Below are 26,438 nucleotides of genomic sequence, written 5' to 3' on the forward strand. Positions count from 1 at the left end.
CTGCAGGCACCATCAAGCGGCTTCACTTTGTCGTCTTCCCTCGAGGATCTAGACTTCAGAGCCCGACGAGACCCGGACTCCCAGACCTCTCCGACCTCTACCTACATCTGCAGCACAGCTGAGATCCGTGGGTGCGACGAGACACGTGGGACCGGCCATCTTGAAAGAACCTGCACTTCGATTTCAGCACGACTCCCGAGGTAAACTCGACCAAGTGCTTTTGGGATGGAGAAGCCCCGATCCCGAGCAGCTCCTGCACCGAAGACCAGCCCTCCAGCATCCACGAGATCTGCGTGGGGCCCTTCTGCTTGTTTGCTGCTTGACGCGTTGTCTGGTCACTTGCCGGCTGGCTAGTGGCCTCCTAGACGACGAACTTTGAAATCTTCACGGCTGGTCTGGTTGCTCCAGACTGGCCCTTGCTCCCTTCCAAAAGAGGAGCACCCCGGACCCTCCTGGTCCACTCCAGACGCCATTTCCACTCACCGCGTGGGTTGCCTTTGCCAAGGCCTGTTGACGCCAATTCCGGATACAACACCGCCGACAGCCAGAGCCTGCGTGGGACCGCTCATGCCTCCATCCTGGTCGTCGAAGACACCTCCTGGTCCACGTGGATGCAGAGAAAAGCGTCCACTCTTCAGCTGATCGCGACGACGACATCTGGTTCCTTCCTGGTTCCACTCCAGTCACTGGCTAGTGACTTTGAACATTGTCCCCTCTGCTTTCAGGTCCTCTTCTTCACCGATCCACCCTTGGATCGCACCGGACATCTTCCTCCTGGTCGCCTGCAGCATCTTTTCTTCCAGGCTCCATACACTTCAACGCGAGAACCCGACACACTTTGACACCTATGCACCCGCAGCTCGTGGGTGAGGTAACAAGAGCATTTCGGTGCTCAAGGGTAGTTTAACTGTCCTAGAGTCCAGTTCCACAGTCGTTTTAGTCCTAACTAGTCAGGATTGTCCGTACTCACCTTTAACTTGAACTGTACTGTCCATAGACGTTGTTACGCATCTCGCGTGTGAGTTCACACTCTGCACACGCGTCCCGTGGGCCTCCTATTACTTACCTAAGGTGAAGATAGCGCAGTCCTAGCGAACCTCCAGCCTCTGGAAAGCTCCATTCCTTCTATCGACTTTCACATTCCACTTACTTAGTATATGGTTTGTCGTGCCCCTAGGGCACCATTGTAATTTTGTGCAACTTATCGTATTTTTCCTAAGAGATTGTCATGTGCTTAGCACTCTGACCTCAAAGAGTTCAGAGGTGTTTGTTATTAATAAATATATTGTTTATTTTCATAACAACCTGTGTGGTGTCCTTTCATCTGGTATTCAAGGGGTTATATTGTGGTAAAACAGCTGGCTTCACATGCCAAAAGAGTTTAGCCTAAGACTGCTTTGTCCATGCTACCATTAGGATAGCTGGTCTATAAGGTTGACTTACAACCAATCACCATGAGGGTTGTTTGGACTGATACAAGGTGATCACTAGAACTAGTGAGCATCATAAATCAGGCCAACTTCTCACACCCGCTTCGAGATAGATGGAAAGGTTTGTCGAGTCGAGGGATACCGAGCGGAAACAATACCGTCGCAAGTGTAAGGTTTTTGGCCTTAGAAATTTTGAAAACTTCAGTCCCGAAGTTGGAGGATTGTCGAAGTGCATCCGAACCCAATGGAGGAGACAAACAATCTGAAGAAGATGCCCATGCGCACTGTAGTCCAGGGGAGGAGTCACCTATCTAGTGATACTTCGAAGACTCTTCCAAGACAACAAGGTGCAAACATCGGGACCCAACACTAGGCGGCGATCTATGCTAAGATATGAATTCAGCAGCCCACATGCCTCGAAGATAGTATTATACTGCAGCCAGCGACCTCCAGAACCCCGGGAGTGAAACGGGGTAAGACTGACTGCCTACAACAAAGACCAGATATCCTGTGAACAGAGCTCTGTTCAAAAGAAACCCCAAACAAAGACTTCGAGCCTGCTGTGGAAAAAAAAAAGAAACCAGACGCCTGGAACCAACACTGCACCCGTCACCTACAGACCAAGTTTAAGTGGCCCACCGGTCCCAGCGAGGTGCCTCAGCTCTCCAGAGTCCGAGTCCACCGTGGGTTGACCCCTTCAGGACTCCCAGACGTCGCATGCAGACTCTGTACAGAGACAACCCCCACCCCCCGCAAGTGGCTCGGTAAGGTGAAATCATACTTCAAAAGACACCCCTGCATCCAGCCGCCCTGGAGAAAGGAAACTGAGGTGCACCGACGTCCCCGAGCCCTCCAACTTACCTGCCCAGCTGTTGATTCCTCCCAGAATTCTTCCTGGACAGAGGCTGCAGCTAAAAAACAAAAACCCATTGAAAACCGGGCACACAACACCAAAACAGCACTCTGCTCCCAGCCGCCCCTGCGGGTGCACTTTGTGTGCTAAACCTGACCCCCCTTTGCCCTGAGCCTAACACTAGGAGCTTGGCTCCCACAACTTCTTGGCCTGCTTGCCAGCCACCACCAACCAGAGGCACCCTATTCCCCATTGGATAAAATTGGGCCTCAGCACTCTGCATCCGCCTGCCCTAATGCAGCTGAGAGTGTAACGAGAGTGCAACCTTGACCCTAGGGGAACCCTAGTTCCAAAACCCCAGAACCTCTTCTCCAAAGACCGACCACTTACCTGGTAACCGTTAACTTCATTTTTTTCCATAGGAACCTAATAACTGTTTTTCTCTGAAAAATATTCAAAGTGTGGAGTTGATTTGAACGGAAACCTGAAAAATAACTGTGCAAAATTGATTTTACTTACCTTTTCTCTGGGAAATGTCCCAGTGTGATATCGAGGCATATCACACTGAGTAGGAAAAAGTAGTCTCAAAAGTAATCTTAAAAGTAACGTAAAAGTAACTTTCATTGCAAAGTCCATCCAGGGTATGTGTACAGCATTTCACAGTATTGCATTACCAGTAATTCAAACTGTAACCATTTCAAAGTACATTTAAAATTGCATTTCAAACTGTATATTTACTGCAAAGTATTTATCAACTTACCTGTGCCAGGCTTGCTTGGTTCTGTCAAATAAAATAACTAAAATAATATTTTTATACAAAGGGGGCCCTAAATACTGAATTTAGGGGCGTTACAGGTAGGTAAAAAGGTTGGGACCAATGGGGTGGGTACATCCCCTATTATGCCACCCTCCAGTGTCATATTCATACAGTCTGCTGGTAGGTTAAGATAACTAAACTCTAAGACTTCAGGAGCCAGATTGCTAGATTCAGTTGACTTGGATCTGGATGTCTAATGTCTCCATGGTTCTGTGTTAGCATTGATTGTGTGAGACACAGACTTTGGTGTGGAACTAGTGAGAGTTCCAGCAGTGTTGTGAACCACGGTTGCCGGGACCATGTGGGAGCTAATAAGATCATTTCGAGAGATTGTTGTCTTAGTTTGCGCACTACTAGTGGTATTAGTTGGGTTGGCGGAAAAGCGTACGCAAATCTGCTTTACCAGTTCATCCATATCGCATTGCCCATGGACAGCGGGTGTGATAACCTGGCGGCGAAGGCTGGGCATTTTGCGTTCTTGTGTGTGGCGAACAGATCTATGTCTGGTTGACCCACTTCTGAAAGAACGGTAGGAGAACTTGTGGATGTAGTTCCCATTCGTGAATCTGTTGTGTCTGTCGACTTAACAGATCTGCTATCTGATTGTGAACTCCTGGAAGGTGTTCTGCCAATAGATATATCTTTTGTGGATGGCCCATCTTCAGATGTCTTGTGCAAACTGGGACAGTTGTAAAGTGTGTGTCCCCCCCCCTGTTTTTGTATATAGCACATGGCTGTCATGTTGTCCGTCCGGATTAATACAGCTTTGTTCTGTACATGTACTTGAAAAGACCTGAGTGCTAAGAATATCGCTAGCAGCTCTAAGTCATTGATGTGGAGCAGTTTTTGCTGAGTGGTCCATTTTCCCTGACTTGTATGGTGTAGAAGATGGGCTCCCTATCCTGTTAGGGATGCGTCTGTTGTAAGTACTATTTGTGGAACAGGCTCTAGGAACTGCCGCCATTTGGACAAGTTGTTTGTGTTCCACCACTGCAGAGAGCGATGTATGCAGCTGTTGACCAACACCAGGTCTGTAAGTTTCCCTTGAGCCTGGTTCCACTGTGGTGCTAGGCATTCCTGCAATGGGCGCATTTGCAATCTTGCATATGGTACAATAAAAATGCAAGATGCCAACATGCCTATTAGTTGCATGAACACTCTGGCTGGTAGAGAGTGTTGGTCCTGAAACTTTGTGACCAAAGTTTGAATGCTCTGTATCCTTGCTGGACTGGGATACGCTAGAGCTGTGGACGTGTTTATTGTAGCCCCTAGGTATTGATGTACATGAGAGGGCTGAAGATGTGACTTGGTGTAGTTCATTGTGAACCCTAAGTCGTGTAGTGTTTGAATTGTTTGAGATGTGTGTTGTATACACTGATTGAATGATTTGGCTTTTATGAGCCAATCGTCTAAGTATGGGAAGACATGGATATGTTGTCTTCTGATATGTGCTGCTACTACTGCTAGGCACTTTGTAAACACTCTTGGTTCAGTTGTGACCCTGAATGGAAGGACTTTGAACTGATAGTGTTGTCCTTCTAGCACGAACCGTAGATACTTCCTGTGAGCAGGATGTATGGGAATGTGGAAGTAGGCGTCTTTTAGATCTAGTGTAGTAAGAAAGTTGCCTTTTTGCAACAAGGGGAGTACTTGTTGTAGAGTGATCATATGAAAATGATCTGAGTGTATATACAGATCGAGGGGCCTGAGATCTACAATTGGTCTTAGTGTCCTGTCCTTCTTGGATATTAGGAAATACAGCAAGTAAACCCCTGTTCCCTGATGTTGTAGTGAAACTACCTCTATTGCGTCTTTTTGAAGCAATGCTATAACCTCTTTTTTGAGTAGCGTAAGATGTTCTACAGACATTGGACGTGTCTGGGTGGTATGTGTGGAGGGGTAGCTGTATGTTCTAGGCAGTAGCCATACTGGATAATTTGTCTTACCCACTTGTCTGTTGTGATGGAATTCCAGACAGGTAGGAACTGTGTTAGTCTGGCCCGTACAGGAGTGGAATGCGGTTAGGGAAGCAGAAGGAAGTCACTGTTTTGTGGTGGGAGAGGTTAGATTATTGTGGTTTCCTCTACCCCTGCCCTTATTGTTGTTGCCTCTATAACCTCCTCTAAAATATCCTTTATTGGAGGATGTTTGTGTATTTGTTTTAAAGGAAGTTGAATTGTCTGCTCCAGTTTGTTTGGAGACTTCTCTATAAAAGGAGCGACAGAAAGAGCCTTGTGCTTGGGTGGATTGCAGAGCACCCATAGATTTGGCGGTATCTGTCTTTTTTCATTTTCTCGAGTGTTGTGTCTACCTCTGGTCCAAACAACTGCTGTTGGTTGAATGGTTGGTTTAAGATTGTAGTTTGCACTTCTTGCTTAAATCCGGAAATGCGTAGCCACGTATGACGTCTCAGGAGGACACTGGTGTTTATTGCACTGGATGCAGTGTCTGCTACATCAAGTGCGCATTTAATAGAAGCGATTGAGATAAGCTTACCCTCTTGTAGAAGGTCATTTGCTTGTGCCTTATATTGGTCAGGTAGATGCTGTAAGAGTGTCTCTAACTGATCATAGTTAGCCCTGTCATATCTTGCAAGTAGGGCTTGTGTGTTGGCTATTCACGTGTTGCTTGCTTGGGCAGCTATTCTTTTGCGTGAAGCATCTATTATCTTTAATTCCTTATCAGGAGGTGGTGCTTCGCCTGATGTTTGGGAATTTGCTATTTTCCTAGCATTTGAACGATTGGGGAGTCTAAGGGTAGCTGTCCCTTAATATAGGCAGGGTCCCCAGGAGCAGGCCTGTATTTATTTTCTCTATCCTTGGGTTTATGATTCTAGCCCTTACAGGATCTTTAAACACTGCTGGTGCGTGCTTAATGACTCCATTAACCATTGGCAGTATTTGAACAGATTTTTGGGATTGTTCAAAAGTGTCTAATACAAAATCTTCCTTTGCCTCATCTGAATGCATTTTGACATTGTGATAGATGGCAGCCCTATTAAGTGTTCAAACCCAATGTTGTCTTCTGGAGGTGAAGGTTTGGATGGATATGTATGTGGGTCAGGAATAACTGGTACATCTTGTGGGTTTGGGTATTCCCAGTCTGGTGTGACACTTGGGTATGGAAAAGGCTCATCTGGGTCTCCCCCTCCCCCTAGGCTATACTCATCCTCATTCTGAGGAGGAGTACGTGGTGAAGAATGAGGAGAAGTTTGAGGTGATGTGTCTGAAGGAATAGGAGGTGAAGGAGAAGGCGGTATAGGAGTAGAAGGGTGCATAGGAGATGTGGCACAATCTTTCTTCTTGACAGGCACTTAAGGTGTAGGTGCTGTGTCTGATTTCCTCTTCCTGTGGGGTAAAGTAGAGAAATGTCCTTTTTTTGGATCAATGTAGATCCTTTTTTTGTAAAGGATCTGGCGTAAAAAGCTCTTCTTGTTGAGGAACCACTTTTGGTGCAGATTTTTTCAGTTCCAGCCATGGTTTTTGCTTGTTTTTCGCCTTAGGAGCCGGTGTAGAGTCCCTTGGCATAGATTTCGGCACCGGAGGTATTGTCTTGGAGCCGAGTCCTGTTTCAAGAACTCTGTACCATCGGGAGCAGGCTTTGTGGGCTTCGGTATCAAAGGTATTGTTTTCGGAGTCAAAGCTGTCGGCTTTGAGGCATCAGAAGCAGGCTTTATTGCTTTCGGATGCCATCTTGTCTCTCGGAGTCGACGGTTTGAGAGTGTTTTTCGGAACCGTGACTTCTTTCGGTTTTGGTGCTGAGGGGGCTGGTAGTATCTGCAAGTGCGGTTTGCTCAGTATGAAGCTACCGGAAGGCTTAATTATTGTCTTCGGAGCCAGGCTCAATGGCGGGGCTTTCAAAGTAGTTTTTCGGTCTCAACTTTGCCCCGGAGTCGGAGTGTTGACCTTTGCCTTCGATTTTGCTGTCGGGGCAGGGGCAGTGGGTATTCACGCGTTGACCCGAAGGTATGGAGTCATCGGAGTCGTCTGCCTCGGATACGATTTGGAGATCATCTGAATCCTCTTCTGGAACTCATGGTTCTTCGTCGAAGATATCCACTGGTCCGGAGCTGATCTCTGCATGTCGTGTCGACAGGCCCTCCGATCCTGAATGGTCTTCTTGGATTGAAAAGATGCACAGGCTGTACAGTTGTACAGCTGGATTTGTCGCGATCAGGCGATAAGCACAGGTTACAGACCTCGTGGTGGTCACTGTGTCGAAATTATGCTCCACACTCCAGGCATCTTTTGAATGGCGTCCTTTCCATGGCGTGGATAGGTCCAACGGCCCGCGTCGACGACCGGAATCGAGCTGATGAAGTCGAGTCTATGTTTGTTGATATCGAAAGTTGTTTGGTGAAGTTTGAATACATTTTTACGCGTCAAATTACTTGAAAAGTAGATTTCGAACCAGAGCGGAAAAGTTTCATCCGAACCCAGTGGCGGAAAAAAACGATCTAAGGATGGAGTCGATGTCCATGCGCACTATTGTCCAAGGGAGGAGTCACCTATCTCGTGACTACAAAGACTACATCCAAGAAGACAACAACATGCAATCATCTGAGCCAACACCAGGTGGTGATTTTATGCTCAGTGTGAGATCTGCAGCTCATATGCCTCGAACCTGCATTATTCTTTTTGAGTTTTCTTTAAAATGTTTTGATTTTGTACTATTTCTAACTCATGCAGCAGCAGCTAAACCTCTGCCCCCCCCTCCCTCACCATCACTCAAGCATAGAAAAAGCTCTCACCTAATAACGGCTGCCGTTCTCCCACTCGCAGTTGGTGGTGAAACTGCTTGCTGATCATTCGACGGCGGGCATCAAACTCATGGGCGGCCATGTAGGGGATTTCAAGGAGCATGGCAGACACCAAGTAGACACACTCAAGCAGCTCCAAGTTGATGTGCATGTGGAAGGGCACTTGCCGCCTCTTCTCAATCTTCTCCTGCTCCTGGTTTCGCTCCTGCATGCTACGCATCAACAAGCCCTGGCCAAGGAGCTCCTTGGCTCGGCCACTGGACTGGATATCGAGCAGAGCATTGTGAGCATCACGGATCATGCCTTGACGGAAGGCACAAATGCCTAGTTGCACCATGGTCCGATTGTACAGTATCTAAATAGAAAAGATGCAGAGATATGGTGAGGGAAGAGTAACCAACCATTTTTAGACAGCCACTTTTGGATAGTCCCTCTTGGCCACCTTCGTGCTAACAAGGTCACCCTCTTTAGTGGGGTAGTTAACATAGGCATCCTATCTCTGTTTCCAATGCCATTTGGTATATACTGGACCCACATATTTGAGAATTTTTGGATCAGCAAGCATTTGTGTAAGCCAAAGAGGATGATGGATATGTATACATTAAATTTACCCAGGATTCCACAACGCTGACAGCACTACACATTTCTGCTACCAAAGGGAGAGCCTCCTTCCCCGTACACCCTGATCTTTTCATTCTGGTGGCCACTTTGATTCTCACTCCTCTATAAGCCAGCAAACCTATTTTAGTCAATTGCAGCTTCCACCAACTCAGAAAACTGACATATGCTACTCATTTTATCCACCACAACGATTTAGTAGTGGAGGCAATTATCAAACTGACTATAGATAATACTGTAGGAAACTGGCTTTATATATACTAAACCAAAATGAGGTATAGTGTATATAGAGTTGAGGTGACCTCAGAGGTAGGCAGAGGTTAAAGTTAGATAGAACCTTACTCTCTATTTGTGGTAGAGTGGTCGAGCAGTAAGGCAGTATCAGAGGACAGTGTTAAGCATTTGATGTACACACTCAGTCAGCAAATCAATTCACACACTCAAAAACTGAACTCTAGGCCAATTGTTTTTGTATGAAAATATATACTGTTTTATTTTTAGAGCCAAGCAAGCCTGGCACAGGTAAGCATTAAATACTTTTCAGTAATAATTAGCGGATTGTAGAACAGTTTGAAAATGCAATAAAACTTGTTCTTTGTTTGATTTACAGGGGATGCAGTAGGTTGCAACACTCGCAAATACAGTACATTGAAATGAACAGGCTTTTTCAGTAAATTACAGGTAAGTTACTTTGTATGTTACTTTTCTTACTCAGTGCTGGGACATTTCCTGTAAACAGGTAAATAAATAAGTTTTGGTTATTTGTGCGATTTTTAAAGAATATGCTTAGATTTCAAAACTCCACACAAACTTTTTGGAAGAAAATTGTTGATGTTAATCTATGGAGGGAAAATAGGTTATCGGTTCATAGGTAAGTTTTCGACTGTGGGAGTTAACGTTCTGGGGTTAGACTCAAGGGTCTGACAGGGTCAGTGATACACTATTGCACAGTCAGTGGCACTGGGGCGGCCGGGTGCAGAGTACGGTTTCAACTTCGGGAGCCCTGTTTTCTAGGAGAAACTCCGGTTTGCAAAAGCACTGCAGGCAGGGAGACGAAGGACTTCTGGGTGCGACCACCACTTGGAGAGGTAAGCTGGGAAGTTAAGGGTTGGTTAGGTACCGTCAGTTTGGGCACACAAGGCAGTGGGGAATCGGGTGCAGGGGTGCCTTTTGGGATCGGATCGCTTTACCAGCTCCTGGTCGCGGTTAGGGGGGCCTTCTGGATGTAGGCTGCAGGCGTTGGCTGGAGGCTTGAGGCAGCTCAGGGATCGCCGGATCTCGGGTCAGGATCGGCAGGGTGCCCTCCCTCGTGGTGTTTTTCCACTCGAGCTTGGGCCGGGTTCGGCGGGTGCAGAGTGGCCTGGATTCGCAGTCTCTGGCTGCTGCCACAGGTAGCAGTTTGAACAAATCCGGTGTTCACGGGAGAAGCAGTCTTTGGAAGTGAAGGCAGGCAGGTCCTCCGGGGTTTGACGATGCTGGCTGCAGGACAGCGGGATTTCGCAGAAGCAGGTTCGAGGGGAGACAGGTCGGTATGGCTGGGGCCAAGTCAGTGGGCATCTTTCTCTTGTTGGCTGGCTGCACGGCTGTTCGGTCCTTCTTTTCTTCTTGTTGCCAGGGTGCCCCCGTAAATACTAGATTTATTACAGGTAGTTAAGGGCATGGAACAATGGGTTCCTTCACTGGGGTGGGTACACCCCGTATCGGGCCACCCTCCAGTGGGAGGGGGGCAGGAGCCTGTCCCTGGTTGGCTAGGTCCCCCCTTCCTCAAGATGGCAGGGACTGAGAGTTGTGCTTCACCTCAGCTCCCCCACCTCAGGGGTGAAGTTGGCAGAGGTGGGAAAATCTCTTTACCTCACTTGTTTTTTCACGTCGGTTCTCCCGCTCAAAATGGGGGGTAGAACCAGTGGGGACCAGTTGCTGAAAGCAGAAAATGGTCTGGGGAGGCTCTCAAAGGCGGCATGCCTTTGAAGCTTCCCCTTCATTAACCCTGCCCTTCCTGTGGGAGGAGGCTTGGCACCTCGTCCCCGGATATGCATTGTTTCAGGACCCCGAGAGCAGAAGACTTTTGACTCAGGGGTCCAGAAACATGTCTGTTTGTGGCAGTCTGAGCAGCAACTCAGTCAGGTCACTAGAAGTTGGTTGAGTTTCAGGGAGCACTAAGATGCTCGCTGTTTTGCATTTTACATTAAATCCCACACTGGCATCACGAGTGCAAGAAAGCCAGCAGGAAATTTTGAAAAAGATAGGTCTGCCCGCCTCTGTCATCCCCACCCCTAAGGTGGGGGAAGTGAGGTGAACCACAAATTTCAGTCCTCGCCATCTTGCCGATGAGGGACCCCTTGTAGGAAGCTGGCTCTGTATATACTATACCAAAATGAGGTATAGTGTGCACAGAGTTGAGTGGAACCCCAAAGGTAGACCGAGGTAAAAGGAGATAGCACCTTACTCTCTAATTGTGGTAGTTTGGTAGAGCAGTAAGGCTATCAGTGGGTAGCGTTAAGCATTTGTTGTACACTCTTGGACAGGAAATGTTACACACCCGAAGCCTGAGCTCAGACCAATTTGTATCAAATATATGAAGTGATTTTATTTCTAGAACCAAGCCAAGTCTGGGGCAGGTAAGTGAAATAAATGCTTTACAAAATCTTATGCAATGTTTTACAGATAAATGCAGTTTCAAACGCAGTTGATTGAATTATTGTTATGTCAATGTTTCGAAATTACTTTTGAGATAATTTACAATAACTTTGTACATAACTTTTTTAAGTTACTTATTCTACTCAGTGTGATATGCCTAGATATCACAATGTGACATTTCCTAGAGAAAAGGTAAGTAAATCAGTTTTTCACATTTGCAGTTTTTCAGTGTTTCATACAAACTAACTACACACAGAACCATTTTCAAGTAAAAACAGTCAATGCATTCCTATGGAAAAAAATGAAGTTAAAGGTTTGCAGGTAAGTACAAGTTTGTGGGAGTTGGTATTCTGGGTTTAGAACCAGGCTTCTCCCAGGGTCAAATATGCACTCCTGAAACACCCTCTGAGGCACTAGGGTGGCCGGGTGCAGAGGCCCAATGTTATCCAATGGTGAATAGGGGGCCTCGGGTTGGTGGCTGCTTACAAGCATGTAACAAGGCTGTGGGAGCCTAGCTCCTAGTGTTAGGCTCGGGGCAAAGGGGGATCAGAGTTAGCACACAAGGGGCACCTGCAGCGGCGCAGGGGCGGCTGGGTGCAGGGTGCTGTTGGCATCAGGCTCGGTCCGGGAACACTTTCAGGAGGAAACAACAGCTGGGCAGGTAGGTTGGAGGGCTCTGGGACGTAGGTGCACCTCAGATTCACTGGGATAGCCCTTACTTTTTGTTTCCCCTGGGACATAGTGGTTTTAGAGTACCAACCTGTTATGCACCACAGTGTGACTGACAAAGGTATCGCTCAGGGCAGTGGCTGGGATTCCATTCACCAGTAGGTTGTGGAAGTATCTACTCCCCTCTGGAATCTCCAACTCACCTTTTGGGCCCATCTTCAATTTAGGATGCTCACTGTCTTTCCTCTGGGAAGGTTTAGTAACCCCTTTCTTTTGGTCACCCCCTGTGGATGTCCTGGTCACCATTGTCTTGACCCAGTGGTCCGCCTTCTTTACCAATTCTTGGGCAGAAAGTGGACCTAGATCTACCAGATATTGATGCAACTTTTCATCAATGCAATTACTTAATATGTGCTCTTTCATAAATATAATAAAGACCATCATAATCTTGCACTTTACTTCCAGTCAACCAGTCATCTAGTGTTTTCATTGAGAAGTCAATTAGAGTGCCCTTCATTAGTTCATAGGACTCTACTTCTGCACCACTAAGGGTCCAACTCTGTCTCTGCACTTACCAGAGAACAGTTCTCAGAGGAGTGCCCTCCAGTGAGTTCTCTTCACTTTTCTGACGTAAGAAGCCCATTCAAGGGCTGTGAACCACTTGGTGATGTCATTACCATCCTCAAATTTATGGACAATCCCTTTAGGGATTTTGAGATCATAAGATTGCTTTCTGACCCTATTTATTAGGTTGCTACCACCATTGGGGGGCTAGGCCCATCTCTGTTCTTTCTTTTTCTAGAGCAAGGAGTCTGGTCTCTAGGTCTAATCTTTTAGCAAGTCTCTTCATGGAGTCTGTCCTCAATAGACTCAGAAGCACCTGACCCACCTGTGTGGGCTCTAGGTGCATTCTTGAAGTCAGGGCCACTGGGGCCCTTTTCTCCTTAAGAAGTGGGGAGGGGGGGTGGAAGGTATCCCCATCCCCCTCCATCTTCTTTGCCCTGGGAGGGCTTCACCATTCTCAGAGGGATGCTCCTTAGCATACTCTTCCAACAGCTCCTGGAGCTTTTGTTTGGAAGGATGGAACCCCATGTTAATATGTTTTAGTTTACATAGAGACCTTAACTTCCTGAATTGTAAGTAAAGATAAGGGGTGAGGTCAAGCTACTCAACTCTATCCTCTAGGTCATTTGTTATATTTACACTAACTGGGTTCTTGTTAAGAGTCATTGTAAAAGAAAACCCTCTAACCCTTTTTACCCTTAACTAAAGTGAGCTTGTATTTTTCTAACATTCTAAAGGGACTTAACCAAGACCCTAACAAGACTTAGTAATTTGGAAAGATAGGTCTAATTCAAAAATCAGAAATCTAAAGACAATTTAAGAGTTCTTTTGTGTGATCAGGTGCGGACCACGTCAGTCCAACAAATGCAAAGTTGTATATCCCACCGCTGATACACAAATGTAGGAAGCTGGCTCTGTACATACTAACCCAAACTGAGGTATAGTATGCAGAGTCCAGTGGAACCCCAAAGGTAGGCAGCGGTAAAAGCACCTTACTCTATTTGTGGTAGTGTGGGTGAGCAGTAAGGCTTTATCAGAGGGTAGTGTTAAGCATTTGTTGCACACACTCAGGCAGCAAATGTTACACACTCTAAGACAGCTCAAACCAATTTGTATCAAAATATTTTGTTCTTTTATTACTATAACCAAGCCTAGTCTGGTGGTGGTAAGTGATATAGTACTTTGCAAAATCTTATGCAATGATATATAGTTGAAATGCAGTTGGATGAATTACAGGTAAGTCAAATTACTTTTCAGTTACTTTACAGATTACTATGTACGTTATTTTTCAGATTACGTTTGCTAACCAGTGTGATATGCCTAGATATCACACTGAGATATCTCCTAGACAAAAGGGAATGAATTCACTTTTAGTTCATATGCATATAGAGACAAATGAAGTTAACCGTTTCCAGATAGGTACTTCTTTGTGGGAGTTGGTATTCTGGGGTCAGAACCAGGGTTCCCTCAGGGCCGAGGACATCCTCAGCTGCACTAGCATGGCCGGGTGCAGAGTACAGAGGGCTAATGCTATTCAATGGGGGATAGGGGGCTCCAGTTGGTGGCTGCTCACAAGCAGGCCACAAGGTTGTGGGAGCAAAGCTCCTGGACTTAAGCTCAGGGCAAAGGGGGATCCAGTTTAGGACAAACGTTGCACCCACAGCGGCGCGGGGGCGTCCGGGTGCAGGGTGCTGTACTAGCCTCACTACTACTTATGAGCCTTGAGAAAGTCATGAGATGATGAAACGCGTGTTGGCTATGCCTCCTCTGGACATCTCAACATGAACGAAGGCTGCTTTTCATGTTCTATATCATATATTGAGCATTTTTTAAATGTGCCAGTGTTTTAACATATACATGCTATAATAAAAAGAAGAAATTTGTTTATTTAAGGAACGCCCCTACTGTCTGGATATTACATTTATTGGAGAGTGCTTTAGTTTTTGTTTAATTTACATTAAGATTCATTGACTTTGTTGGTGTATATAATTGCATCTTGGCAAGTATGTGTCCTAAACATTACAGCACCGCCAAACTTTTCACGGTCTCGTAACGGACTATCTTTCCCAACAATTGTTCTCAGGTTACATTAACCCGGCGCAATAATTTAACCACTACTACCCCTTTGTATTTGAATTTGACCAAGTGTGTGCTGGGAACCTGCTAACAAGGCTCCAGCACATGTTTTCTCCTAAAACTGTACCTTTGTACCCACAATTGGCACCCCTCTGGGCCACCTGTAAGTCCCTTGTAAAAGGTACCCTGGTACCAAAGGCCTTGTGACAAGAGAAGGCCTCTGAGGGATGCAGCATGTATTATGCCACCCTCAGAGACCCCTCACCTGCCAGTGCAGACTGGGGGTTTTCGGTGCAGAACAAACTAAGGAGTAGACGTGGCACACATCCCTGTTTGCCATGCCCACCAACACTGCATGTGGCATGTGTAAGTCATATCTCCAGCAGGCCTTACTGTGCTAAAGGCAGGGTGCACCATGTCCAGGTGACGGCGTAGCTGCAAGAGCAATATGCCCCTACAATGTCTGTGCCATTCACACACATTGTAAGTGCAGTGAAGCCATTTTGACTACAAGGGCTGGGAGTTCATCAACACGAACTCTACAGCTCAATTATGGCTTTACCAAAGTTTGGAAGTGGGTATCAAACTTCCCAGCACATTAAACCTACACTGATGCTATTGTTGGATTTAATGAAAAATGCAAACAGAGCATCTTAGAGATGCCCCCTGAAAAACAACCAACTCTGGTGTGGTTTCTGACTGGCTCCCAGCCATCTGCCACCACCAGACAGATTTCTGGACTCCTGGGTAGGGGGCCCTCTCCTCCCCGGGAACAAAGCACATCCTGGGCAAAGGTGTCATGCCCAATCACCCAAGATGAAGAGGGTCCTCGAAGAGGGCGCTTCAAAGGCCTGACACCTAGGTTAGCTACCCCCAGCCTTTTGCTGCTATCAGCAACTGGCTCCCACTGGTTCGATCACCATTTTGGGTGCGAGAACCAGCTGGAAAACCTTGTCAGTAAGGGAGGTATGCTCACCTTTGCCAACCCCACCACTCAGGTGGGGGAGGCAAAGTGACGCACACATCTCAGTCAGCGCAATCTTGTAGAAGGGGGGGGGGGAGGGGCCTCCAATCAGGAAGATGCATATGTCCCCCCCTCCCACTGGAGGGTGGCACAATAGGGGGTGTAGTCGCCCCAGGGAAGGGACCCATTGGCCCCAACCTGCACACTCAATAACTCCCTAAATCTAGTATTTAGGGGCGTCCCTGAACTTTGCCTCTTCAGATTCGACATGACCAGAAGGACTGAAGAGCCCTGCTCCAGAAGAGGACAACTGCTTTGGTCCCAGCCCTACCGGCCTATCTCCTACTCTGAACCCCTGCCAGCTTAACCCAGCCTTTCCTGAAGCCTCCAAGAACCTCGGGGACGTGCCCTACCTTCTAAAATAACTCCTATCTCATTTGAACACAGGATTTGTCCAACACCAACACAAACCAGGACTCCAGATCCAGCAAGATATGTGAGTCCTCACCACTCTGCACCAGACACCCATGGCCCGATTGGCCCAATAACCCAGAGAGCTCCCCCCAGCGATCCTACCCTCGCCACTGGTATAGGGCACCCAGCTACAGGGGTGACTGATCTATTCCAGGTGTGTAGGTTGTAGGCATGGCACACAGGGATGTGTGCCATGTTGACTTCACTTTATTCTGCACCAAAACACTCAGCCTGCAAAGTTTGTGTGTGTAAAGGTACAGGGCCTCTAAGGGTGGCACAATAAGTGCTGCAGCCCTTTGAGTCTTCCATGGTCACAGTGCCCTGGGCTCCTGTGGTACCATTTGCCAGGGGCTGACCAGTGGCCAGAGATGCAAATTGGGTCCCTGGGTACCTGACTGGCAGGGACCCAGGGCACATCAAGTCAAAGTGTATCAGTTGTCTGGGAAAAAGTGGGGGGTTACTGCAACAGAAACCCACTTTCCTACAGACATCCCATCTACTCCCGAGTTTTTCAGGTAGCCCACCAATCATGCCTTTTAATGTCTGGTTGAATCTCTCCACCAGGCCATTGGTCTGAGGATGATAGGGTATGGTGAATCTATAGTTCACTCGACACTCATCCCACGTGTTTTCGGTATGAAGACATGAAGTTTGTACCTCTCTGATACAATCTACTTTGGGAAACCAACCCCGGTGAATACACCAAGGAGGCATTTGCCAGCACTAGAGCAGTGGTGGCCCTTAGAAGAATAAAGCTTCAGGGTACCTGTGGCATGATCCACTACCACCAGAATATATTTGTTTCCTGCGTTGTTGGAGGATCCAGGATCCAACAATGTAGACCCCAACCACTGGAAGTGGAATTAAGGGGGCCTTTCTGTGGCCCCCTGCCTTGCCACTGGCTTGGCAGGTGCCACAGGACTGGTAAACGTCCTTCAACTTCTGAGACCTCCCTGGCCAGTAGAAGGGGTTAACTAACCTATTCCAAGTTTAATCCTAGCCAAGGTGCCCAGTTAAGCGGATATCATGGGCCAAAGTAGGGAGAAATTCTAAACCTCTGAGGCACTACCTTCCCCTGGTTGCAGCAGGTTTAGGGTCTCTGGCCTTAGTGCAAAGGGGACCATCCTCCCAAACAGACCCTGTGGGTGCAAAGGATATCATCCTTTTCCTGTGCAGCAGCTTACTGCCTCAGAATTTTAACAGTGAGACAGGTTTCTTGTCCCTGGCTCTGATCCATCCTAGATGGCCCCCATGGCCCAAGAAATGCCTGGTAAGGCCCAATAACGTCAGGCTCAGTTCCCTCTGGGAATTCCAAGTAATCTGCCTGAGAGGAGGGGTTCTGACTTGGGGTCGGTTTAGAAGCTGGTCCCCCAGTCTTCTTGTCCTTTCTCTTGTACGGCTGGTCCATTCTACCAGGGTCCAGCACCTCTTTCACTCAGAGCTCTGCACTCAGGTTGTAAAACAACCCCATCCTGAGAGACATATCATGCTGGCATAGGTCCTCAGTTCGACTTCAATCCAAGGAGAAGTCTCCAAGTCATTTCCAAGCAGACAATCTACAGGAACATCAGGGGACGCAACCATTTTTTTGTCCAAATACTCGCGACCCAGTCCAAGGTGACCATAGCATCTGGATGGACTCTGGTGACATTGTGAGCATTTGTGATTGGATAGGACCTTCCGATCATGTACCGATCTGAGTGAACTAGGTCACCATTTTTAAGAAAACAAGTTACTTACCGTAACTTTGGTTTCCCAGTATAGGTAACTTTCATAGATTCCCATGCTTTTGTATCATTCCCCGTCGTCGGAATGGGAGTCTCGGTAACAAAATAACATAGCAGTAGGTACAAAAGAGAAAGAAAAAGGCCTAGGCCTCATTCCCTTTTGTAGCATATCCGCCTCTTTTTGTAAAAGAGACCACACTACGCATCAGCCAATCAGAAGAGCCTCACCCCATAGAACCCTCCTGAAGGAACCTCAAAGCCTCAGATTTTCATAGCCGTTGTGTAACAGTCACCATATTTGCTGAAGGCTGAGCTTTCCTCGGGGAGGTGGGTGGGCGCATGGGAATCTATGAAAGCTACCAATACTGGGGAACCAAAGTTACAGGTAAGTAACTTATTTTCTTGCCCCAGTATTGGAACTGATTCCCATGCTTTTGTATCAGAGTAGCAAGCAGTTAGCAATAAAAAAAAAACACATTTTGTGGCATAAATATACATTGCAATAGCCATCAATACATGAAGATACAACATGTGCAGAATAAAGGAAGGTGGGATAGAAAGGAAAGCTCACCAATTAGTAGAAGAGGTTCCTCAGGACTGCCTGGCCCACGGCTGTGTACTCCTGTTGCAAGAATTCCAAGCAGTAATGCTTTGTAAAGGTGTGCACGCTGCTCCAAGTCGCAGCTCTGCAAATGTCTTTGATGTGCACTCCCGCGAAGAGAGCTGTTGAAGAAGCCACTGATCTTAAGGAATGCACTCTAAGTCTGCTGGTCAGTGGCTTACCAGCTGCAGTATGGCAATGTAAAATGGCACTTGTAATCCACCTCACAATACCCTGTTTTGATAGGGGGAGGCCCTTGCAAGCACCACCAAAAGCAATGAACAATTGGGAGGATTTACGGAATCCCTTGGTGCGATCTAAATATAATTTTAAGCACCGTTGTACATCCAGAGAATGCAGTGACCTCTCCGCTGGTGTAATAGGGTGAGGAAAGAAAGCTTTAAGAATAACAGGCTCATTTAAGTGGAAGTCGGAGGGCACCTTGGGTATGAACTTTGGGTTAGTTCTCAAGATCACTGTATTCCTTTTGAATTGGAGAAACGGCTCTTGGATTGTGAGAGCCTGCAACTCCCCAATGCGTCTTGCTGATGTGAGGGCAAGAAGGAAAGCCAATTTCCATGAAAGAAATTTCATGTCTGATCGATGTATTGGTTCAAATGGGCCTTTCATGAGCTGTGTGAGGACCAAATTCAATTGCCAAGTTGGAGGCAGAGGCCTCACCGGGGGAGAGACCCGGAACAATCCTTTGAGAAACTGTTTAACTATCCTGGAAGACCAAAGAGAAGGTCCAGACTCAGAATTTCTGCACCTTGAAATAGCTGCCAAATGAATTTTTATGGATGAATGGGCCAGCCCCCTCTTAGCCAAGGACAAAAGATAAGGTAGAAGTTGATGAGGATCTGAAGGAAAAGGGTCAACACCATCTTTTCTGCACCAAATGCAAAATCTCTTCCATTTGAGACGGTAAGTCTTGTTCGTGGAAGGGGCTCTAGCCTGGGAGAGAAATACTTTTATTTCATTAGAGATGGGAAGATTCATAAATTCCCGCTGTTCAGGACCATGCTGTCAGGTGCAATGACTCTGGATCCGGATGCCAAATTTGCCCCCTCGGACATTGTGAGAAGCTCTGGAATGGTTTGCAAGGGAAGAGGAGGAGCCAGCGACAACAGATGGAGTTCCGTGAACCAGAACTGTCTCGGCCAAGCAGGGGCTATCAAGATCATCTTGCATGGTTCTATCTTGATCTTCCTGATAAGCCTCGGGATCAGTGGAATGGGGGAAAGGCGTAGACAAATGTCCTTGACCAGGCTATCGAAAGTGCATTCCCCAATGATCCTCGGTGGAGAAGCCTTCTTGCATAGGAAAGGCATTTCTTGTTGGTCGGTGTGGCAAATAGATCTATTGCAGGTTTGCCCCACTGTTGAAAGACCTCGTCCAGAACCTGCTGGTTCAGTTCTCACTCCTGACTGACCGATGATAATCTGCTTAGTCTGTCGGCATTCTCGTTTAAAATCCCTGACAGGTGTTCTGCCTGTAGTGACATCCAGTGAAGGATTGCCCATTTCCAGCTTTCTTTAGCTTCCTGAGACAACGGGAGAGACCTGGTTTCCCCTTCTTTGTTTATGTAATACATGGTCGTGGTGTTGTCCGTCCGGATGAGAACCTTTGAACCTCTTAGGAAAGGGAGAAAAGCTTGAAGAGCTAGTTTGATTGCTCTGAGCTCCAAGAGATTGATGTGTAGCCGACGGTCCTGAGGAGACCAATGGCCATTGATATGCAGGTCCTGCAGTACTGCTCCCCAACCATCCAACGACACATCCGTCGTCACCACCTGAGGAGACGGATCGCTTACGAAGGATAGACCTTGGGACAAGTTTTCCTGCTTTGTCCACCACAAGGCCGCTTTTTTCATTGCCGAGGTGATGGTCACCCTGTCGTCGAACGACCCGTGAATCTGTTTCCATTGGATGTCAAGTTGCTCCCAAAGAGGGAGCATCCTCAATCTGCAGTGTGGAATTAGAGGAATGCATGAAGAAATTACCCCCAGAAGAGATTTGTAGCGGCGTACTGAAAGACACCTTCTTCTTTGTAAGTCTAGTGCCATGGTCTGCAGTTTTTCCTGCCTCTCCAAGATTGGGAAAGCTTTTTTGAGATTCGAGTCCAAGATGGCTCCCAGGAAGCGTGCTGTCCTGGACGGGACAAGAGAGGACTTCTCTTTGTTAAAAGTGAGACCTAAGTTCTGAAACAGGTTTGTACAGGGATGGCCAACACGACAGTGATTTTTTGCTCAACGCCCTGGCAGAGGCGCACCCGCTGATGCTTACTTCATGGACCATAATGCTTTGGGGCAACACGCTGGTAGGACAAGCAGTGTGCGACCAATTGGACTTTCTTTTATATTCAGGCTCCCTGGAGCTGGTTGGGCTGACGAGCCCGGGTTACGCACCTGCGGGCCATGAGCGGTACCGGACCTGAGAAAATGTTTTGGCAGCCTACGCAGCACCTCTACATAGATGCCTATTCCCTGCTGACGAGAGGCAACAACCTCGAAACACGTGTCCAGGGATGGCCAACGCGACAGTGATTGTTTGCTCAAGACCCTGGCAGAGGCGCATCCGCTAATGCTTACTTCATGGACCATAATGCTTTGGGGCAACACGTTGGTAGGACAAGCAGTGTGCGACCAATTGGTGGACTTTCTGAAACAGGTTTGTACATGCTTCGACCGCTTCCCTCGCTGCCTCCCTGAATGGAGCCTTCAGCAACCAATCGCCCAGGTAAGGGAAGACCTGAAAGTGATTCCTCCATAGAAACATTGCTACTGGTGCCAGCACCTTTGTGAAGATCCTCGGGGCTGAGCGGAGACCAAAGGGTAAAACCCTGAATTGAAAGTGGCTCTTGGCTACTGTAAATCGTAGAAACCTTCTGTGTGCTGGGTGAATCGGCACATTAAAGTACGCATCTTCGAGATCGAGCGTGGCCATGAAATTCCCTGGATTGATGAGACGTAGAATGTCTTGAAGAGAGACCATCCGCGAGACAGGGAGATGAGATAGGTGTTGAGCTCCCTGAGATCTAAAATGGGGCGCCATTTCTCTAGCGTCAATAGAATCCTTCTCCCCTTTGGGCGGAGGGGACCAGCTCTATAGCACCCTTCAGGAGCATTTGATGAACTTCGAGCCACAGATGTTTTGATGGAATGGCAGCAGGGAGCTTGGATGGTGGGATTTGCATGAATTCCAAAGTATGGCCCTTTCGAATGATGTTGAGCACCCATCGGTCTGATGTTATCTTGGACCAACTCTGAAGGTATTGTGACACCCTGTCTCTTACTGATGATCTTGCGGAGGTGGGTACAGTAGGAAGAGCCAGGAGGCCACTATGGTCTCTTTGACGTATCACTTCCTTGGCGAGCCTGGTTCACTCTGTTATTAGGTCTTGAGAAATTTGAGGACTGGCCTTGCCTTTGCTGATAAGGTTGGCGGTATTGTTGCAAACCTGAGCCATATGAGGAGTACTTTTGCTGCTGATAAGAGCCTCTGTAGGTGGAGATTTTGCCTCTCGAGCCTCTAAAAGGAGCTTTACGGTACTGAAGAGTACCCAGAGACTTCGCAGTCTCAGTATCCAAGTATGGCGAAACATCACACCATAGTTGGCGATCGTATCTGCCCAATATCGCCAAGGCATTTGCTGCCCGCACTAGAAGTCTCGCCATTGAAGAAACCTCTTCCCGGCGTTGTCTAACCTCCTGCCCTCTTTATCTGGAGGAGTTGTCAAAGGAGCTGAGGGGTTGCGTGACTTCCTTTGTGCCGCTTGTGAAATTACCGAGTCCGGTCTTGGGTGTCCCGTCAAAAACGCCGGACCATCCTCAGGCGCTTTGTATTTTTTGTCGAGGCGCGGTGGTACAGGGACCACCGTCGCTGGATTCTTCATTGCCATAAGGCCTTCATCCCAAAGATGCTGGACAATAGGGATAGATCTTGTTGTCTTCTTATAAGGTTCTTTAAAATCATATAAGAAACATTCGGTGGCAACAGAAGGCATTGATAGTTTGAATCTGCCAGCCGCTCTCTCCATTAGCTTTTGAAACCCCCCTATACCTGCTGGCGGGGATTCCACCGGATCCCGACATGGAGATGCTGGGTCTGGGATGACATTCATCCCATTCTGTACCTTGATCCGTCCTGTCATCAACATTTTGATCCTCATTCGAGGAATCATCATGGGTGTCCAATGGTATTGAAGGCTCCTGTGTAACCGGTGTCTGTGGCTGAGATGACACCTGGGCCGGCCATTCGGGAGCAGCCATTGCTGGAGCCACAGGGACAGGCATGGCTTGCGTAATTGGAACAGCAGAAGGTTGTGAACATCTAGACTTGTAATCCTGCAGCATGTTGTGAAGGTCCTGCAAGAAAGATGATGGTACAGACACCATGTCTTGTCTCGAGTACTGTTGTGGCAGGGCAGAATGATGATGATAACCACATTCCTGGTTGTACTCTCCGTCAGAATCCGTTTCTTGGCATTTAACCAGAAGCTGGGATGGACTGCTTGCATAGCCATGAGTCCTGATCGTCATCCTCTGATTCATCCTCATTCTCCTCAAAAAGTAGAGCTGGAGGCAAGGGGGTAACTCTCCTAGGAGATGTCATGTCCGGTGTAATCCTGGTCATAGAAATCGCAATTCTTTTCTCCGCCAATAAAATAGTCAACGATCCCGCCGACACTGGTGCTGATAATACTGCCGTTGTCTGCTTCGTAGATGGAATAGGCGTCATCGACGAAAGAACGCTCGACGACGAGATGGGCGTCGGCGATGCAGTCGACGCTCCTGCCATCGCCGTCGAGGGCTTCGACAACGACACACCACCGTCGACGAACACTTAGTCGTCGCTGTCGTCGTCATCCTCGTTGACGCAGCTGTCGTCGAAATCTTCGTCGTCGACGCCATTACTGCAGTCGAAGACTCCTTCCTCGTCGACGATGATGATGATTGTCCCGTGGACGAGCCCGTCAACGGTACCATTTTAAGCTTAGGCTTCAATTCCCTCGTCAATGGAGCCTTCGTCGACGACGCCTTCATCGTCAACGACGTGGAACTTCTGTCAGACTTTCCAGAAAACTGAAAAGAGGGTTTTTTGAAGGCTGAACCAGTCTTCATACCCTAAGAAGGCGTAGATGGGCCTACCCTCTCCTTTTCACCATGGTGAGGAGATTCGACTGGACCTTGGCTCTCAGACTCTCTGGGGGTCTTTTTTGAGGCCTTAGAAGGATGCTCGACAGAAGGAGAAGGGGAACCCCTACCCCTTTTGACTGACCTTCTAGTCGATGACGCTGTTGAAGAGTCCTCACTGTCACTGGAGACTGTCTTTTCTGGACTTCAACTTCTGGAGCCATGTAAGAAGCCTACCCTCAGGATCCCGGAGGGTCTTGGTTGAAAAGGTGCAGTAGATCTTGCAGTCCGCAACCTTATGATCAGGATAGAGGCAGTAGATGCAATCTTTATGCTTATCCTCAACAAAGAATCTTTTCTTGCCACAGGTGGAACATGGCTTGAAAAGGGCCTTCTTCTTTTCCTTGTCAGACATCCTGGAAGGGACAGCTAACAATTTTGAAGAGAAATCCTGAAGAAAAACTTCTGAAAGAGTAGAGATTGAGCAGAGCTCAAAGGAGACTCCCCAAGCACAACGTGCAGTAGAAATTATGAGGCTCTGAGGTTCCTTCAAGAGGGTTCTATGGGGTGAGGCTCTGATTGGCTGATGCCTAGTTTGGTCTCTTTTACAAAAAGAGGCGGATATTCTACAAAAGGGATTGCGGCCTAGGCCTTTTTCTTTCTCTTTTGTACCTACTGCTATGTTATTTTGTTACCGAGACTCCCATTCCGACGACGGGGAATGATACAAAAGCATGGTGTGAGAAGTTTGCCTGATGTATGATGTCCACAGTTCTGTGGGCACCTTGTATCAGTCTAAACAATCCCTATGGTGGTGGTTGTAAGTCAACCTTATAGACAAGCTATCCTAGGGGTAGCATGGACTAAGCAGTCTTAGGCTTAACTCAAGAGGGCATGTGAAGCCAGCTGTTTTACCATATGTAATCCTGTAATATCAAATGAAAGGACACCACACAAGTTATATATTATAAAAATATATGTATTTATTACTAGAATAATCCTCTGTACTCTTTATGAGTGCAGAGGCACAAGCGTTTAAACAAAAGCACAGTTAAACATACAAAAGTTGCACAATTATGGATAGGGCCGGTGGCCGCTAAAACCGTATACTAAATAAGTGGTATAAGTATCACTTTACGAACAATGGTAAGGCCTAGGACCTTGGGAATAGCTTGGACTACTCTGGACTAACGACAGTTAGGACGGGAGAGGCCCGCGGGATTCGGGTGCAGTGCTGAAAGCACAAGCATGCACCAATGCAAAGTCAATGGCGCGTAAAAGTTACAAAGTTACTGTTTTGGAAGTCTTCCGACTGGAATAGAATTAAGCCACTTTAAACTAGGACACTAGAGGTGTAAACCACTACAGGAGCACTGGTGTTTGATCGTTACCTCACCCACAGGAAGCGGGTGCATAGGTGCCAAAGGGTGTCTGGTTTTGTCGTGGAGATCTATGGAGCCTGGAGATGAAGATGCTGCAGGCGGCCAGGAGAGAACAGTCCGGTTGGATCCAAGGGTGGATCGAAGATGTAGAGTACCTGAAAGTAGAGGGGACAGTGTCTGGGTCACTTGGTAGTGACCAGGATGGAACCAGGAAGGAACCAGGCAATGTCGGGCGCAATCAGGTGGTTGTCGTGAAGCTTGTCTCCGCCGCCACGTGGACTCTGGGGCATCGAGGATGACCAGGAGTGGATCACGAGCTGTCCCACGAAGGCTCTCGCTGTCGGCGTTGTCGGCTTCCGGATCGGAGTTAACAAGCCTTGGCAAATGCAACCCACGCAGGATTCGAAGATCGCTTCAGCAAGGTCAGAGCAGTGGCTCCTTTTCAGGGGAGCAAGGGCCAGTCTGGGGCAACCAGACCAGCGGTGTAAATTCAAAGGTTCGTCGTCGTAGTGGCCACTAGCCAACGGGCAAGTGACCTGACAGACGCGTCGAGCAGGAAAACACAAAAGGGCCCCATGCAGCACTCGGTGAGTGTGGAGGGGTGAGCTTCGGTGCACGAGCTGCTCGGGGCTGGGGCTTCTCAAACCCCAATGCACAGCTTTGAGGATGCCTCGAAAGCTCCACGGTCAGCACTTCGTAGTCTTTTCAAGATGGCCGGCCCCACGCCTCACGTCGAATCCACAGGTCTCAGATTTGCTGGGACTGTGGATCGGGCTGTTGGAAGTCAGGGAAGCTGGTTCTTGTTGATCTCTGTCGCTCGAGCTCCGGCGGGAGCTGCAACAAAGCAAACCGTTGGGCGCTGGATGGTGCCTGTTTGCACAGGGTGGTCACTCCTTGACCACAAGGGAGATTCTTCAGTCTTCCACGTCGAGTGGGATGTCTAAGGGTCCAGAGTTTCATTTCAAAGTTTCAGTCAGGATTATCTGAGGTGCATTGGCACAGCTCCTACCTTTATTCCAAATCAAGGGGCTGGATATCCTGCTAGGTCCCTCCTACTGGTGGGACCCAGGAAGGGGGTGGTTACACCCCTTTCCCTTTGTCCAGTTTCGAGTCAGGACTGGGGCTGGAGTGCCCCAGCACCGGTTTGAACTGGGCTATGCATGGGGAGCCTTGTGCGCCCCAGGCAGTGTCTAGTTTCACTCGCCCTGCCTGCCTCAATCCACTGTCTCCTGTCGGGGTGGTGTAACACCTCCCTGTGACAGGATACCTTTTGTCCAGGCCTCCCCTGCCGGAGTTTTGGTCAGCAGCAGGAGGCCAGACTTGTGTCGGGGCAGCAGCATCCATTTTGTGATGCTGGGGCTCTGGTTAGGATTAACCGCGTTTTAAGTAAAGTAACATGTCTTCTCCCTCTAGAAGGGTGGAATGCTACCCCCGTCGCCAGAACTGGTGAGGGGGTAGTATTCCAAAGTGTATGACACCTTACACGACATGTTTTGGTAAAGCCAAACCAAAGTTAGCAATAACCGCGAGGATTATAATGCACGTTAAGAGTATATGGTATGGCACTACCCTGGAACAGCTATAAGGAAATGGTTCCGAAAGCTGCAGACAGGCTCAGCTCGTGCTAGAGCACCATCTCACATAAAACCAAGCACTCTGCCTCCAGGACTGTTAAGGCCTGCCATAGGAGTGACTTATAGGTGTATATGTGTCCAGAGATAGGTTTAGATAAA

General features: G+C 47.9%; 1 protein-coding gene across 1 annotated transcript in view; it reads right to left on the reverse strand.

Moving 5' to 3' along the window:
* Nucleotides 1-26,438, reverse strand: part of EIF3C (eukaryotic translation initiation factor 3 subunit C) — a 683,261-nt gene that overhangs the window by 148,600 nt on the left and 508,223 nt on the right. Inside the window, exon 16 of the mRNA XM_078652326.1 lies at nucleotides 7,851-8,214. Coding sequence (XP_078508452.1) covers nucleotides 7,851-8,214 — 364 coding nt within the window. The remainder of the gene's footprint in view (nucleotides 1-7,850; nucleotides 8,215-26,438) is intronic.

The sequence above is a fragment of the Lissotriton helveticus genome, chromosome 7 (assembly GCF_964261635.1).
Source record: "Lissotriton helveticus chromosome 7, aLisHel1.1, whole genome shotgun sequence".
Classification (NCBI taxonomy): domain Eukaryota; kingdom Metazoa; phylum Chordata; class Amphibia; order Caudata; family Salamandridae; genus Lissotriton; species Lissotriton helveticus.